Genomic DNA, 14,680 nt, shown 5'->3' with positions numbered 1-14,680 from the left:
AAGTGTCCTCTTTTATGACTTTTTTATGTTTTGTTCAATTCGTAATTTTTGTAAAAATTAGCCACCTCATAAAATAAATACTAATTGGCAGTGAGATTAATGGTTTAATCTCATTAGTGGTTTAATCTTAAATTTTCAATTTACTGTGATTTTGTGTATCAAATTGAAAACTGAATGTTTGAAGCACTTTGCAGTTTCAGGCTTGTAATATCTAATTAAGGTGTTAAACTATCAACATTCTGAATGCCTAATTATATGTTAGCATATATCAAATGTATTTATTTAGCTTAAGATGAAATTTATTAACAGTTCAACACATTACGTGCCTTATAGAATGTTTAAAATCTCATACAAATGTAAAAAACCACCTTAACAGACTAAAAAAAAGCATTCCGTTTCACAGAATCACTCATTTTGCTTTTTCAGTATCTGTGGTGTTGTCGAGCAGAGGTGTGCTGGTGGCAGAAAAATTCAGGACATTGTGACAAGTGGAGCTTATATGCCCACAGACAGGAGGAAGGGTTTATTTTGAGCACATGCCTGGATGAAAGTAGAGGGTTTTTTTAAGGGAAGTGTTTTAGCTTTCTGTCTGTTCTGTCGCAGTTTCAGCCTTAGATGACACACACATGGCGCATTGCATGGACAAATAACAAGAGCTGGCTGAAACTGGCAGATGCAATCTGATTGGCTTATTTTCACCAATTTCTGGATGAAAGAGAAAAAACATTCTGCTTGATTTGTTTGTGAAATATAGCAGAAATATGTTATCACACGTTATGTGATGATGTACAATAGGAGTGTGAACATGTAAAACATTCAATGGATAGACAGTTAACGTGTGGCATGTGCAGATAAACAGTTCATCCAGACTGACCACGATATGTCAAAGAAATGTTCCATTTCCTTCAGGGAATGAATCTTATATTGTTTTCTCTAATAACTCACACAATTTGCAATTTTAAAAATAAACAAACAAACAAAAAATATCTAAAAGGACAGATCACACCAAAATGAAAAAGATGTAATATTTTATTCATAATTTACTTTTAGTTGTAAATATTTTTACACACACACAGACACACACACACATATATATATATATATATATATATATATATATAGTTTTTGTTTTATCCAGTTATATTTACAACTTCTAACATCAAAGTGAAAGATATAAAAGGGGGGGATTTTTTTCTATATGCACTGTATGTGTGTGTGTGTGTGTGTGTGTGTGTGTGTATATATATACACAGTGGGGATCGAAAGTTTGGGCACCCCTTGCAGAATCTGGGAAAATATGAGTAATTTTCAAAAAAACTGATGAAAAAAGACTTTATGATTTTGAGATGCATCTTTTCACACTGAGGACATTTGAGGGACTCAAACACAACTATTAAAAAAGATTCAAACATTCACTGATGCTCCAGAAGGAAACAAGATGCATTAAGAGCTGGGGAGTGAAAACATTTGACCACGATGAAGATGGCCAAATTTGACTTATTTTGTTGGAATATATTTTTTTTCCATTTAGTTCTGCCCTTCGTAAGCAACAGAAGATACTTGTATGTTTCCCGGTACACAAATTAAGTACAATTTACCTTGATCTTCAAATTCCAAAAGTTTTCACCCCCCAGCTCTTAATGCATCTTGTTTCCTTCTGGAGCATCAGTGAATGTTTGAACCTTTTTTAATAGTTGTGTTTGAGTCCCTCAAATGTCCTCAGTGTGATAAGATGCATCTCAAAATCATAAAGTCACTGCTGGAAAGGGTTCAAATATGCAAAGATGCTGGAAAACTGAAGAATCTGTAGGACCTTAAAGATTTTTCTGAAGAACGCTGCTCAGTTTAACTGTTCAGAACAAACAAGGGACTCATGAACAACCATCACAAAACAGAAAGACAGTCGTGGATCATCAGGTAACAGAACACAGTATTAAGAACCAAGGGTTCCCAAACTTTTGAGTGGGGTTATTTTAATAATTTCAGCAATTTTTTTGTCATGTGGACTAAATGTTAATATGTTTTATGTACAATATCTTACTCAGGACAGTACTAAATAAAATATAACATGCATTTAGTATGATCTCTCTTATTTTTTGAAAATTACTCTTATTTTTTTACAGATTCTGCAAGGGGTGCCCAAACTTTCGAGCCCCACTGTATATATATGTAGATAAAATAACACTGAGGATATCCTGCACAACTGCTCCTGTTGTGTTCAACAACAACAAAAGAAATAATGATGACAGTTTTATTTTATAGAGTGTATGGTTCCTTTGATGTTAACATTTCAGTAACTTTTTATGATGCTTACGACATTGTCAATGTCCATATCCTTTCATTTTGCTTTTCTTCCATTTTGGCTATTTCTCTACTACTCTTCTTTACTTTTATTCTTCCACACTTTTCCTTTCCTTGTGCCTCTCTCATGTCTGCAAACTTGTGCTCTTTTTCTTTCTCTCTTTCTCTTTCAGCAAAACTATTCAGATCAGTATAATCGATGACGAGGAGTATGAAAAGAATAAGAACTTCTTCCTGGAGATTGGAGAGCCACAATTGGTGGAAATGAGTGAGAGAAAAGGTGGGACGTTGCCTTCCCCTGGTCACAGCCTCGGTGTGCTGCCTTCTTCTGGGCTGAACTGGAAGTGTTAATAATGTGCAAATCCAGCAGGGCAAAGAGTCACTGTTAGCTGGCTAATAATCAACCCACAACATCTCTAGACCTAACGTATGCTAAAAATAATATCTTGTCACAAAATCAAAATCTCAATGGCCTTTTGTGACCCAAAATTTGATTAGATTCTATGCTGTTATTGACTTCTGAAGAGCAGGATGCATAGTAATTTCTCCACAGCAAAATTGATAATGACGCAAATAAGAAAAAAGAGAGTCTTGTATCATAATTATTTATCAATTTAATGCGCTCATTTACTTGCTGTTTAGAAGCATCTGATGGTCCTACAATCAAACACACAAGCACACGTCATACCTCAAATGTGATTTTATGTTCCCCCCACAGGAAGACCATAAAGGTAAAAATTCTTGACCATGAGGAGTATGACAAGCATGCAAACTTCTTCATAGAGCTGCAGGAACCAGAATGGAGGAGGAGGGGATGGACAGGTGAAAGATAGCAAAGAAACAAGCCTTTTTCTTTCTCTGCAGATGCCCTTTATTCTGCCTTCTGTCTTTCCCTTTCCTCCGCTCCTCCTTCAAAGCTGATCCTTCACTTTCGTTCTACTGTTACAGAAAAAATGCAGTTTTCTTCCTGCTTGCTGCTCTATTTCAGTGGATTTATCCGCAATGTTACCTCCTGGCCAAAGGTTAAGAGCTCTCTCAGAGAATAGGCATAATTTGAAAAGGCCCCTTTAATGTGAGAATTCCAGCCAGGACTAAAACTGCAGGGACCATTCCTTCAGGCCAGGATGAGATAAGGACAACTGAACCATAATGAGCAGCAGATACATGGGTTTCTTGGCATATTCCAGAGCCTGTGAGATTTCTTTTTTTTTTTTTTTCTGTTCTGACAGAAAAAGATTGATTCAGCAATATGATGTTCAATTTTTGTCGACTTCATACTCATTTTTCACATTTCAGATTTTCTTTTAAATCAAAATCTAAATTAAATGTATCAAAAGTGGCAGTTAAGGCTTGCACAAGATCTCCATTTCAAATAAAGGCCGTTCTTTTGATATGTCTATTTATAATAGACTCTAAATTTCTGAATTTCCACAAAAATAACCAGTACAACATTTTACAACATTGATAATAATATATATATTTCATAATATTACAGTTTTTACAGAATTATGTGTTATTCGATTAAAACTCCACCCCTGTTGAACATAAAGACTTCTTTACTAAAAACATTTTAAAAATCACTACTTTTCAATGTATAGATCATAATGGAGTATAAAGCAGTTTGTATTCATAATTTTAGAAACGCAATCTTATCGCACACCAATTCTGTCTGTGTTACTCTGTTTTCTCATTCATAATCATTTTGCTTTTTCTTTATCTCCATTTTTTCTTGTCTCTTTTTGTCCTGTCTGTCTTTCATTTGTCTACATCAGCTATGTTGCTGCATGAATGTGGTAAGCTGTCTCATTTCCCCCCTGCTCTTTATTTCTGTGAATCACTTTAAAAATGTTCATCTCATCACATGATGATGCAGATGTTTATTTGTTATTATGTATAAGCTCTTTGTTCAAAATTTGTCTGCTGACGCTGATAAGATTTTCTAATATCCATCATTCTGGTAAATTTTTCACTATTTATGCTCCAAATAGCAGACCATTTTCCATGCTGGTTGCTAATTGACTTCCATGCCAGTTATGTTGTCTTGGTGCTGGTCATAGCCAATAATCAAATTATGCTATATTTCCACATTAATTTAGGCTAATACCAGCATCATTTTCTGTCATTACTAAAACCAGTCTTCTATAACATGAAAGGAACAAAGAGTGAGTTAATTTTTGCTGTTTTTTTATGATTTTAGGTGGATTCGTGAAGACAGGTATAGTAATATATCACTTCAACTGCTTAGCCAACTCATCACCAGCTACAGCTAACTTGCTACACTTAACCAAGAAAATGAATTCCTTCAGTCTTTTTGATTGTCATTTTTTTTCTTTGATAGATATGAAGCTTTATGGTAAGAGATAATATTTTACCTTTCACCGAGCTGAAACCTAAATATAACACTGGGTGTGTTTAGTAACTGGTTTGCCTGATGGTGAACTGGAGCCTTTGTTTGTCACACTATGTAAACTAGTGGCTTAGTGTCTTTGCCTGATAGGCTCATTTGCTCAAGTATGACCAGAGATAGATACTAAGTGTCAAAATTGCTTTATAACCTTCACATAAAAACAGTTCACATGGGTTTGCTTGTCATGGCTGTGTCTGAAAAAAAGATACTGATATCGTCCCCTTGGAATTATAAGGTTCTATCTGACATTTTTGTCAAAATTGAGTTATTCACAAATTCTTATTCTGTGACAAATTATTTACATTATGTGATGTTTTATTTTAAGTTGTGTACATTTTGGGATTTTTTATTGAAAAAACAAAAAGGTTCTATGTACAGAAGTCTATGGAACACAAAAACTTTAAAGCTTAATATCTCAAAACTACTCAGAACGCAGATAGAAGCTTATAATTCCAAGGGGACGATATATAAACTGGCAAAAAAAAAAGAAAAAAAAAAAAAAGATTACAGTGCTTGTTTTTGAGTGTGTAAAGTGGGTAGAAAATGTATATTGTAAATTTATATATAACTTTACTATAAATTATAAATATTTATCAAACAAATAATTACAATTATTTTGTTTAATAAATCATTTATAAAATAATTTATAGTTTTTGGCTTTCTGAAAATGATATTGAATCGAAATTGACATTGATTATAATTGCATTTATTTTAAGTGTTATATTTTTTATAATTAATAAATCATTTGAAATTATACGTAATTACTCATTAACAAAGATTTTTTTATTTTTTATTTTTATAACCACTCCATCAGACACTATTTTTATTCTTACACTTTTATTCAGACACTTTGTCCGGTTTTGTCTGATCACCGTGTTCCCCCTGCTAGTGTCTGTTGGAGCTCGTTTACGCTGATTGAACATGATGAATCAGTGTTTGTCGTTCATTGAATGTCTGAGAAGTGACATATTGTAATCTATTGACTGGCTGTTTGTCAGTGTTTGTCTGTGCAGTGCTTGGCCTGTCCAACCAATCACCAAACTAAAAACAAAAAAACTTCTTTAAAATTATAAAAATTTTCCAGACACAGTCCATGTCTCTAATGAATACTAAACATGTTAAATTTAATTTCTGAAACTAACTTGCCTGTGTACTCATTTGAAAAGGTTTACAGTCTCATTTTCAAGTTGTGTACACAGCACAAGTTTCCAAATTTAAGATTTATTTCCGTCGCAGTGCCCTGAACTTGCTAGAGCATGGTGATTGTTTCGAAATGCCACATTTGCTGAACGCCACAAAGTTTTACAAAGACATTGTGTGATGGGCAACAACACAACCCACTGTCACCTATTCATCACACTGTCATTGGCATTATTCCCAAAGGCAAAGGGGCTGGTTCCTAATGAGAATGCATAGCTAGTCTGCCTTAAGCTAGTGTGTCAGTGCTTTCGTAACTGTCTTGTCAATCCCGCTCAACCGTGGCAGCACGCACACTGATTCTCAAAGAACATTTACACTTTGAATCCTGTGTCCAATGAGTGCCTGTTGCAGGAAAGTTTCATCACTGAGAGAAGAATCATTCTAACATATGTCAATCATAGGAATTGAACATTGACATTGTTTGGTATCATTTAAAACCATTTTAAACTGCAGTTTGCTGATAATTATTTTATAATCAGAGCGTTCATTATCTTAATTGTAGCCTTTTTGACCTGTGTCACATTTTTATGAACTTTTGACTACTTTTTTTAAAATACAAATATTTAATTTATTCTCAATTAATTATTTTTCACACTATAAATAATAATATATTTAACCATACTGTGTAATTGAATGCATAAACCTACTTTACACTGAGGTCCTATTGCTGTTATTTCTGTTTATGTTTTTTGTATATGCTTAATATATGCACTGTTATATCTATATATCAAAGAGGCAATACATATTTGCTCTGTTCTCTCAAGTGATAATTGAAATTGCCATCATCTTCAGTTGTGCACCATCATAAATAAAGCTCAATAGATCTGTTAGCATCTGTGCTAACTCTGTTCAGTGAATGTGTTTGGGCTCATCAGGCAGGGATGTGTACCGGAAAGTGCAGGGTAGAGACAAACCGATCCCCTCCACCATTATCAGCATCACAGGTATCCCTCTCCTGTTCATCTTTTTCTCTTTCATTTCATTAAATCAGTCTCTCTTTTGTCACTATGTGTGATCTCTTATCATGTATGCATGATTGAGCCAAACATCATTTACCATAAAACAATTGTGAGAACGTAAACCGTCATAATAGACGACACCAGAGATCATCAGCTGTCATTTCCTCATTAGTCTAGCATCCAAGAGCCATTGAATGCTAAATGCATGCATTTAATCATATGAAAAGTGTTTTCAATCAATGCAATATGCTGATAGACTTTAATAGTGGTGTCTTAAAGTAACAGTTTCCCAACAATTAGAAAATCCTAATGCATTTCCCATAATTTTGTTTTGTCTTTTTCCATCAAATTTGATGTACCTCTCTTGCTTTGTCTGTCTCTCTCAGAGGACGGGGAAGAGGAGAACCTGACAAAGAAAGAGAAGGATGAGAGACGTATTGCTGAGATGGGTCGCCCGACACTGGGTGAACATGTCAAACTTGAAGTAATCGTTGAGGAGTCCTATGAGTTTAAGGTACGTTTTCTGTTCATGAGGAATCTGTCATGAAAAATACATTCAGACACCCATCTATGTTCACACACGCATTTACTTTAAGGTTGAGTGATGACATTTTAAGCATTAATGAGGGCTTAGAAGCCCTTAAAGGTGAATGTGGGATGACAGAGAATCTGGACATGAGCGATGGTATCCTTTCCTGAACAAGTAGACAGTTGGAGATGATTCAACCTGTAATTGCTCTTCAGATACAGCAGACATGGGCAGAGTTATAACCGCAACCTTTCAGACTGCCTGTCACTTTATACATGTTAACAGTGTCCGTTTTCCATCTCTAATTCAGCGCGTCTCTCCTGCACTGCCTCTGTGCGTCAGAGGGTTTATTAGTTTTCATCATGTCTGTCACATTAATTTGCTTGGCCTCAAGCGAAATGATTTCCTCGTATCCTGAAGATTTGATTGAATTGCACAGAATTATGACGTTTTGGTTTTTTTTTGTTCAGGCTGGCAGGTTTCTCGCTGGCTAAATGAGACTTTGTAAAATTTTACCATTAGAAGCATTGTTAAAATAGTTGTATTGATTTTAATCCCATTCCAGAGCACAGTCGACAAACTCATAAAGAAAACCAACTTGGCCCTTTTGGTTGGTACTAACAGTTGGAGAGACCAGTTTGTAGAAGCCATTACTGTCAGCTCAGGTGAGTCACTGAAAAAATGCTATCAGATTCTCCATTAAGTCTCTACTTACTATAAACACAATCACTGCACAGTCTTGACATGACAGATTCGACAGTTGGAATGCAAAAAAAGAAGGGAGTTTTGCTGTTTTATCTCTGAAAGACTCGTTCTAATTGCTGCTCAATCACTGCGCTAATTTGGCCACATATCTTTGATTAGACCAGCATTGCAATTTAAAATGTGTTGGAGTTGAATGCCTGCCTCTATCCAGACTGAAGTGCATTTCAATATTTCATCAACTAACAAAATTGGCTCTACTGAGTGTCAATCATAGCAGTGCCGGAGAGAAGAAGATAATCATAATTAGCTTTTTTTTCCCCTCAAGAGCAAACAGCCCTCAGTATGAAGTTGGGTAAGAACCAGTTTATATCAGTGTTGAGTAGGAAACAAATAGTGTTGCATTCATGGCGTCTTGATTCTGATTGTCTTCATAATCTTGAATATTTATTATTTTCTCTGTATTTATTATTCCCTCCTTTCTCTGTTATATATATTCCCAGTGAATACAATCCTGTCTTACTTTTTTTCCTTTTTGCATCTTGTTTTATTTGGAAATATATCACATTATGAAAGTAAAATGGGATGCTAATGTTTAAGTTATGCATAGCTTCTATGTGCATTGTAAAAAAAATGGTCACATCTACAATTTGGATCCAGTTTGTTTTAGAATGTATTACTTTTAGCTCCTACAAAGCTACAAAAAGTGTCAGGGACAATAATATTTTATGGAATTGATAGATACTTCACATAAGCTCCAGCAAAACAAACAAACCAATAAATAAATAATATTTGAAATCTATAATTATATTTTTACATTTTTGTACTCTTTTCTTTAAAAATGTATTATTATGTTTTTTATATTTTCACAATTTTATTAAGTCTATGTAACTCATGTCTTAAACAAGGGGACAAAGAAAAAACATTAAATGTGTTTCTTTTGGGATTTTTTTCACCCAGAATTCTTCTGCTATCAGTCAAGCTTACTGTGAGCATAACCAGCACAGACCAGAGCCATTCTCATCTCTAAAATGTCAATGCCATTTGATTTCACCCTCAGTCCACACAGTTTTGAAGTGTCTTTTGTCATGTAGCGCAGCAGATTAATAAGGATTGTGTGGACTCAAAGCTGGGTGACTCTATATCTTTTGCCACACATGCACTAGCACTCATTCGGACAGGCCTGACTGAAGTTGACAGAGCTTGTAAGGGCAGCCTGAGCCGAGAGGAGAGAGTGGGAGGGAGATTATATTCTAAACTCTTGGGGAATATTTCTCATAATTAGACATTACAGTGCGCTACCTTAATCTGCAGTGCTGCATTTGTACAAAATGAACATCCTTTTTTATGATGACACTGTATTATGTAAAATAATTTTTGATCTTTTTTTTTAAACTTAACAAAAATGATGTGAAAAACCTGTAATTGTAAATGTTATAAACAAAAAACTTTGTATAATATTATATCCAAAACTTGTGAATATTTAAAAAGTGGTAAAATAAATAATAAAAAAGTTTTGTTTACATATTTTAGTAAATATAGAAACATAGATGTAAATAAATGCAAAATAAATATAAATATAGAATTATACATATCAATTCATTACAATTCATTATTACTACATTTTGTTAAATATTAAATGAATATTAAGTGTTAAATAAACACTAAATTATAATCCAAAATATTAAATTAATTATTAATAATTTTTAAAATAGTAATTAATTGTCTTTGTCTTACATAACAGTAACAATTATATTTTTTATAAAATACATAATGTATTTTTATAGAAATATGAATGATGCAAAAGGTTGTTTACATTGTTATGAGAATGAAAAATTAATGTAAATATGGTATTAATTTTAAATTCATTTAAAAATTATTATTGTTATTTTCTAAAACAATTAAAATAATGTATAATGGTTTTTGTACCAGGACCAGTATAAATGTTGACAAAGCATTTAGCAATAGTTTAGTTTAGTAATCTATTAATGCATCTCATAATGCCCTTTACAATTCACAATATAGCACCGCCTCTTACTGTTCCTCCCTTTATTGTTCAAATAGTTACCTGGTATGAGCTGGGCTGCACAATATATTATATTATATATTATATATATATATATATATATATATATATATATATATATATATATATATATATATATATATATATATATATATATATATATATATATATTGTTCTTTAAATAAATCTTTTAATTTATGACTTGTATCGATATGTTTTAAGATGTGTGATACTTGGTGAAAAACAAGACCCTGGACCAACTTGTTTCGTTTACATTTTTCGAAATTGAGATTTATACATTATCTGAAAGCTGAATAAAATAATAAAATAAGCTTTCCATTGATGTATGGTTTGTTAGAATCAGACAATATTTGGCCGAGATACAACTATTTGAAAATCTGGAATCTGAGGGTGAAAAAAAGTCTAAATACTGAGAAAATCCCCTTTAAAGTTGTCCAAATGATGTCCTTAGCAATGCATATTACTAATCAAAAATTAAGTTTTTATACATCTACAGTAGGAAATTTACAAAATATCTTCATGGAACATGATCTCCACTTAATATCCTAATGATTTTTGGCATAAAAAAAAAATCAATCATTTTAACCCATACAGGGTTTTTTTTTTTGTTTGTTTTTTTTTTTTTTGGCTATTGCTAAAAATGTACCCCAGTGACTTAAGACTTAAGGTTTTGTGGTCCAGGGTCACAAATGGTACTGGACTTCCAGTCCCCTGAGGTTCATGATATTCTGGTTATGCCTCCTGTGATTTATAAGATTGAATGGTGTCAGTGATTCTGTGTAACAGTGATATGAATACTGATGTTCCCTGGAGTAAGAGGACGGTCTGTCTCTTCACAGAAAACAAACAAACCAATCCATAATTCAAATCTCCTCTCTTTTTTTCCTCCTCCTAAGGGGACGATGATGACAATGAGTGTGGGGAAGAAAAAATGCCATCTTGCTTTGACTACTTCATGCACTTCCTGACTGTGTTCTGGAAGGTTCTGTTTGCGTTTGTGCCACCCACTGATTACTGGAACGGCTGGGCGTGTTTCATCGTGTCCATCGTCGTGATTGGCATCCTCACTGCATTCATTGGAGACCTGGCATCCCATTTTGGATGCACTATTGGCCTGAAAGACTCTGTAACTGCAGTTGTGTTTGTGGCGCTGGGAACCTCGGTTCCAGGTACTTCAAAACATGTTTAAGTCACATTTCACCATCAAATCAAATTAAAATAAAATATATTTTAATTCAATATATATATTTTTTTTGATCTTGTGAATTATGACATTACATTTCATGAAAGTTAAGCAGATTTTCTCCCCAAATTCTCATTAGTTTAATGGTTCTTACAAATGCAATTTTTTTTTTATTCTTTTATATTATTTTTAGTAATGATGTTTACAGTAAAACATCAAAATATTTACATATATGTTACAACAAAAATATTGCACAACTATGAAGTAAATATATATATATATATATATATATATATATATATATATATATATATATATATATATATATATATATATATATATATATATATATATATATACACAGTACACACACACACAGACACTACTAGTTTGAGGTCAGTAAATTGTTAAAAAAACAAATTCATATTTTTATTCAACAAGGATGCATTAAAAGGATACAATTGAGAGTAAAGACATTTATAATGTTGCAAAAAAAATAAAAATAAATGTTGTTCTTTTACACTTTGTTTATTCATCAAAAATCCTTAAAAATATTTTAAACATTGATAAGAATGAATGTTTCTTGAGCAGCAAAGCTGCATACTAAAATTATTTCTGAAGGATCATGTGATGCTGAGGAAGACTAGTAATGTTGGCTGAAAATTCAGCTTTGCTATTGTAGAATTAAATTATATTTTATATTATATTAAAATAGCAACCTTTTTTTATTGAATTTTTCTTACAACAAGAATATTTTCTACTGCTTTTTCTTCCCAAATAAATGCAGTATTGGTGAGGTTTCTTTTAAAAACATTTAAAAATACCAACCCCAAACTTTTAATGGATATAATTTGAATATTTAAAACAGCATAAATATAAATATATATATAATCTTAAAAATAATAATTAAAATAAATTGAATAATCTTATTAAAATATATAAAATATAATATATAATAATGTAAAATATATATAATTTTCTTATTCATTTCATTCAACTTTTTTACAATACTGGAAATTTAAAAAGAAAATGTGTCTCTAAAAAGCAAATGCTCAACAATGCAAATCTTTAATGGTCCTAAAACTTCTTATTATGTTATTTGTCATTTTGGGCAAAATACAAGCTGGACATGTTTTTTTTTACAGTTTTCATACAATGATTCACACAAGAATCATCCATTTATTGATGCCTATTTTTTGCAGCCTATACAATATTTTGTTCTTTCGTTTCAGACACATTCGCTAGTAAGGTGGCAGCCATCCAGGATCAGTACGCTGATGCCTCCATCGGCAATGTGACGGGCAGCAACGCTGTGAATGTCTTTCTGGGCATTGGATTGGCCTGGTCCATTGCTGCCATATTTCACCAGGCACATGGCCAGTATTTCAGAGTGGACCCCGGCACGCTGGCATTCTCTGTCACCCTTTTCACCATCTTTGCCTTCATCTGTATTGCCGTCCTCATGTACCGCCGCCGGCCCGAGATCGGAGGGGAACTGGGTGGCCCGCAGACTCCCAAAATCCTAACCACAACATTGTTTTTCAGTCTCTGGCTGATGTACATCATGCTCTCCTCCATGGAGGCCTATTGCATCATCAAGGGTTTCTAACTCAGGCACAGGATGCTGTCGTTAAAATCCTCGTTTATATAGGACTGACAGGAGGAAAGGGTTCAAAGGCAGCCGTAGACGATGCCAGGTGTCATTATTTTTGTGTTGCTCACTGTTTTATGTGCGTGAATGCACCTTCTCTGCTGTTGAGGTAAAACTTTTTAAAACTTTTTAGTAAAGCTGTAAAGGGAAATTTTCATGTATAATGTTATGAAACCTGAAATCTGTAATATGACAAAACAGCAGATAAAATTCGGTTAAAAAGACGTATATCATTCAAATGTAATTTTTTGGCTAAATGGTACAAAAACAAATGACCTTTGAGATAGATTCTGTTCCTCTGGTCACGTAATACTTTAAAAATCGTTGTCATTTTAAATCTCATTCATTTACTTGAAACATTTCGCAGGAGAAGAATGTTCAACAAGCAGAAATCGTAGCAAAAGTGAACTCAAAATCTGGGGTTAAAGATGAAAGTATTGTGTTTTTTTTTTTTTTTACCTGCAAACGGGTGTTTTGAACTACAAATGGTGTCTATGATTTTAGGCCATAAAAGTGTGGTTTTGTGAGCATTTTAAGCTTTTATTTGAGATGTACACAGTTCAGTGTTTTCGAGTAACCTTAAAACAATCCTAAGCTTGAAGGAAGAATGCTGCTCCACATTCCAGCTTGGTTACATGCGACGCTCCACAGACGTCCTATACGAGACACTCACTGAGGACAGTCAGAAGTATTATTATTAAACGTATTGCAATGTGTTTTGTGTGTTTGTCCGAGCTTGTACGTTAAGATTGTATCATGGACTCTGACCTTTCCATACATTTCTAATGCATACATTTCTAAACATACAATCAAATCCTATGTCTGCCTCAGCATTTAGACAAAAGATGTATAAGAAAATGTTTTGACATTGTACAAAAGCAAGTTAAGAATCTATTGTTTTTCTTCTTTTTAATACTGCTTTATGAGGAATGCATGTTATCTCTACGTGTGTTTTTTTTTTGTTTTGTTTTTTTGACTTCTTCCCTTAATGAAGAAAATCCTATTTTTGAACATTAGACAAAGATCAACACACATGTATGATAGAAAATCAACTGTGACACTGGGAAACTGATCTTATTGTATATAATGTTCAGTCTTCCTGAAAAGAAAATTCAGGATATTTTACTATTTTTACCCATTTGTGGACACGAGCACACTGGTTAACGTGTTTTTCCTTTATTTTTCACTAATGTTTGGTCAGGACATAGTGCATCATTGTGCACATGGCACTGTTTATCTACTCCAGCACGAGTGACTCGGGCCCCAAGGCTCATTTAAAGTACGTTTTACAGATACATTGAAGTAGTTTTCCCTCGCGTGTGCGAGTGCTCAGTACCTGTAAGTTTCATTTTAATTAATGTTATCTGTACGATAATACAATCTTTTTATTTAGAGCATTGTTTGTTGTTTCAGCAATTGAGTTTTGTCTTTTGTCCTTGTGTGTGTGTGTGTGTGTGTGTGTGTGGCACACTTAACAGAAGTATATTCTTGCTGTGGAGCCTGCTATTCAAAACACCACAAACAAAAACGTTCAGCACCTCATTTGAAAGAAATTGAACATTTTCAGGATTTGTGTGTTTATTTATGATAATGTGGCGCCCTCTTGTGTCAGAGTAATGGTAAATGCTTTTCTTAACTGCTACGTAAACAAATCCATGTCAGTTGCCACACTTTTTGACCTTTAAATTTCCACGACTTTTT

At 33.3% G+C, this 14,680-nt stretch overlaps 1 protein-coding gene across 6 annotated transcripts in view; it reads left to right on the top strand.

Moving 5' to 3' along the window:
- The window catches only part of LOC113055304 (sodium/calcium exchanger 1-like), a 37,399-nt gene extending 23,009 nt beyond the window's left edge, over positions 1-14,390 (top strand). For 3 of the 6 annotated variants that reach the window (XM_026221501.1, XM_026221502.1, XM_026221497.1), the window contains exons 3-11: positions 2,475-2,581; positions 4,074-4,094; positions 4,499-4,516; positions 4,640-4,654; positions 6,784-6,852; positions 7,254-7,381; positions 7,962-8,061; positions 11,042-11,314; positions 12,561-14,390. In XM_026221501.1, coding sequence (XP_026077286.1) covers positions 2,475-2,581; positions 4,074-4,094; positions 4,499-4,516; positions 4,640-4,654; positions 6,784-6,852; positions 7,254-7,381; positions 7,962-8,061; positions 11,042-11,314; positions 12,561-12,937 — 1,108 coding nt within the window. In that variant the 3' untranslated portion in view covers positions 12,938-14,390. Of the gene's footprint in view, positions 1-2,474; positions 2,582-3,019; positions 3,124-4,073; positions 4,095-4,498; positions 4,517-4,639; positions 4,655-6,783; positions 6,853-7,253; positions 7,382-7,961; positions 8,062-11,041; positions 11,315-12,560 lie in introns of all 6 variants that reach the window. The other 3 variants (XM_026221499.1, XM_026221498.1, XM_026221500.1) reach the window with 3 other exon arrangements.
- Positions 14,391-14,680: the final 290 nt, after the last annotated feature.

The sequence above is a fragment of the Carassius auratus genome, chromosome 36 (assembly GCF_003368295.1).
Source record: "Carassius auratus strain Wakin chromosome 36, ASM336829v1, whole genome shotgun sequence".
Lineage (NCBI taxonomy): Eukaryota > Metazoa > Chordata > Actinopteri > Cypriniformes > Cyprinidae > Carassius > Carassius auratus.
This window is presented reverse-complemented; position numbering and strand designations above follow the sequence as displayed.